A 3,295-nucleotide genomic window follows, 5' to 3' on the forward strand; every position below is an offset into this window, starting at 1 on the left:
AAACATAAGATCCTGGGTTTAGAGCAACTGTGTCTCAGTTACCATACTTAGAAGAAACTACCGCATTTACTGCAATGCGGCTTGCTCTGTAGCTTTAGGACGTATTTATCTATTTCCTAGATACAGAAAAATGATTTTGAGTTTTTCTTTTTGCATAATTTGCTTTTGAAGTTTGCCAAATATCGCAAACTTCTGTTGTAAACAGCTCGCCAACTACATGCTCAAGGAAGCTACATATTAAATGAGTTAGAGTTCAAGAAATTTCTATCTAGGACGCAAAATTTCATTCACGTACCTTTATTAGTTTTCCTAATAATGCTGCCGAAATTAGGCAATATTTAGAATTCTGGTTTTAATTTTGCACATTTTAGCGGGAAGGTACTAAAGCTACGAAGCTGCGGTTTAAAACTAATAAAGGTACATGAATGAAATTTTGCGTCCTATATGGAAATTCCTTGAACTCTAACTTATCCAAAATTTAGCCTCCTTGAGCGTGTAGTTGCGCGGCTGTTTACAACAGGAGTTTGCGATATTTGGCAATCTTCAAAAGCAAATTATCCAAAAAGTAAAAACTCAAAATTATTTTGCTGCGTCTAGAAAATAGATAAATATGTCCTAAAGCTACAGAGCAAGCCACAATGCAGTAAATGCGGCAGTTTCTTCTAAATATGATCATAACTGAGACACAGTTCGCAAAATCATGTAAGTAATTAATGCTTTCTTGAACATTTTTTTCTAAATGACATTAATTAATTTTTTTATATTATATATAGTTGGAATTCACAAGGATTAAGCTTTCTATGGTATTTAGGACAACTTATATCCTAAGTAGAACAGCCGCCACTGTTGCTCCAAAAGCACTGAAAACGGGGGGTAAGTGCCGCCGGAGTGGGACCGCTACCTTAAGGCCCCGTGTCGCAGAAAATCCGGCGTCGGCATCGGCGTCGGCATTGACGCCCGCTGCCGAGGAAATCATCGCCAATCACGTTTAGGTATGCCACACCATTCCATCATTAATGTTGCCTCATACCTTGTCTTGCAATCTTTGCCAAGCTATTCCTCGGAATTTTGAGAATGACATCCACAAAGAAATCTCATGAGAAAAAAGCACCCACAGCGCATGCCTTTTACGCTTGAATCTTCTCAGACTGAAATATTAAAGTGCGAAACAAATATGAAAACCTGAAAGTGTTTGCAATTTCTTTGGCGCGGTTGTGCACTATCTCCGGGATCGGCCCACGGAAGAAGCCGCGTTTTCACCAGAAAGCTCGCCTACGTGCATAGCGTTAGTCGCCAGTAACCATTAGGGTTGCATAAGCTGCAGTCGTCGGGAACCATGAGTAGCAGTCAGGGATCTTTGAATGATATCGCGTTCCACTCTTAAAAGCGAAGCTTAAGCGTCCGCCCAATTTTTCAATTAAGCCTTTGGATTTAAATCTCGGCCTCCATCATTTCTCACTTCCCATACTATTTTTATTCCTAATCGAACGAGTCTATGAAACTTCGGCACGTATCAGCATATCACCTATCAGTGTACAAATGTAGATGAAAAATTTTTTATGAAACTAGTGGCTTGAAAGTTGCAAAGCGTAATAAAAGAAATAGTGGACCCGCATTCAAACTTGTGGAATAAAGGGCAGAAGCATCTTTACCAACATTCAGAAAGCGAGGTGTGTATTAGAGTGTTGCGACGTCATGAAGGGAGCAGTCGCGACGCTCCAGATCGATTTTGAGAAGGCCTTTGACCGCGTGCCACATGACTTGCTTATAACTGTCTTAGAACATGCCAATGTTGGTACAGTAATAAATGAAGCTGTTCGTATGGCTTACAGTGGTTGTAGTACTAAGTACTAGGCTCGTTGTTACAAAGAAATTGGAAATCGTCATCCAAGTGCGGCGCTCATTTCGCCAAGGATGTCCTATTTCCCCTCTGCTTTTTTGCATGCTTATTGAAAGCTTTTGCCTAAGTATTATAAACGCAGTACAACTAGTGGATTCAGGCTAAGTGCATCTGAAGTACGCATTCTGGCCTATGCAGACGATATAACACTTTTCACGGACGTCACAACCGGGGCGTATGGGGTAGGTAGCCGCCATTACGGAGAGCTACTGCCTTGGCGCCGGCCTTTGCTGCGTGCGCCGGGTGCATACTTTCGCGCTGTGCCTGTTCTAATACGGTACAGCGTCGTAATGCCGATGTGTGACATGATCGGCTTCAGTGCGAGAAGCAGTCTGCCGCACAGAAAACGAACATGGAGCCCAGAACCGGCTGTACAGCTTGCCGAAAGTGAGGACTCAGTAATGCGAGTGGCCGAAAGTGTTGTCGGAGGAGCGTCGGCGTCTCTCGCTCGCTCGCATAAACAGGAAAGATGTAAAGAACCTACTTTTTACGCCTACATTTAAGCAGAGTTACAGAAGGCCGTATTTAGGTAAGCGAATAGCGAAATAAGGTATGTTGCGTCGTACACAATGCCTGGCAGCGTCGAGCATTGGAGCATGTGAGCAGCGCACGGTGCTGTAATTGAACAGCTAACGAACGAGTTCATGCAAATGGGTACCGTGTTAACCACGTTATTCCAGCGGTACGGATTTACAAATATATTTTTGAAATGTTTGTAACCTTACCTCGCTCAACACGACGACGCGCTTGGAGAGTAGCCGCATTGCGGTCATGCCGCTTACCCGGCCACTTGTGAAGTAGTTATGAGCCTCAAGAGACTTGTGTGATTTCATTTCAGTAAGAGATACGTGGTTCGTCGACAGCACCAAATAATTTACAATGTCAGCATGCGTCGTAACCGGCAGCAGGTCGACGTCCGTAGTCGTGTCGGATCAACACCGTCGCACATGTTGATTTTGCTTCGTAGCGAGCACGCGTCACGCCCCCCATCTCGGCAAAATATCATGGACAGAATTCATTGAACACGCGATCGTTCGCAAATCCTAAAATCAACGCCGAAAGACTGCACAGGCGGCGCTCCACCATTCGCGCGCATCGGTTGCAGTGCTCCAACATAGCCGACGACCGCTAGCAGACAGCGCTGTGACGTCACGTGAAAACTATGCATAGTTTTTTTTTTGTTCAAATCTCGAAAGTATAGCGGAGGTTATTAGCATTCTAAAACGCTTTTGAGAGGTAAGCGGTAGTGCAGTCAATTGGAGAAAATATCTTAGTTTTTCGTATGGGTATCCGGACCTAACGCCACAGTTTTTCCTAAATGTGCAGTGGCTTACAACCCCGGTCAAGTATTTAGGCGTACCCTTAGAACATTACACCGACAGTGATCCCTATTGG

At 43.9% G+C, this 3,295-nt stretch overlaps 1 protein-coding gene across 1 annotated transcript in view; it reads right to left on the reverse strand.

Annotated features, from left to right (window-relative positions):
* Positions 1 to 2,664, reverse strand: part of LOC125939818 (uncharacterized) — a 151,213-nt gene extending 148,549 nt beyond the window's left edge. Inside the window, exon 1 of the mRNA XM_049655269.1 lies at positions 2,626 to 2,664. Coding sequence (XP_049511226.1) covers positions 2,626 to 2,664 — 39 coding nt within the window. The remainder of the gene's footprint in view (positions 1 to 2,625) is intronic.
* Between the last annotated feature and the right edge of the window lie 631 nt (positions 2,665 to 3,295).

Source organism: Dermacentor silvarum, chromosome 9 (assembly GCF_013339745.2).
Source record: "Dermacentor silvarum isolate Dsil-2018 chromosome 9, BIME_Dsil_1.4, whole genome shotgun sequence".
In the NCBI taxonomy this organism is placed as follows: Eukaryota; Metazoa; Arthropoda; class Arachnida; order Ixodida; family Ixodidae; genus Dermacentor; species Dermacentor silvarum.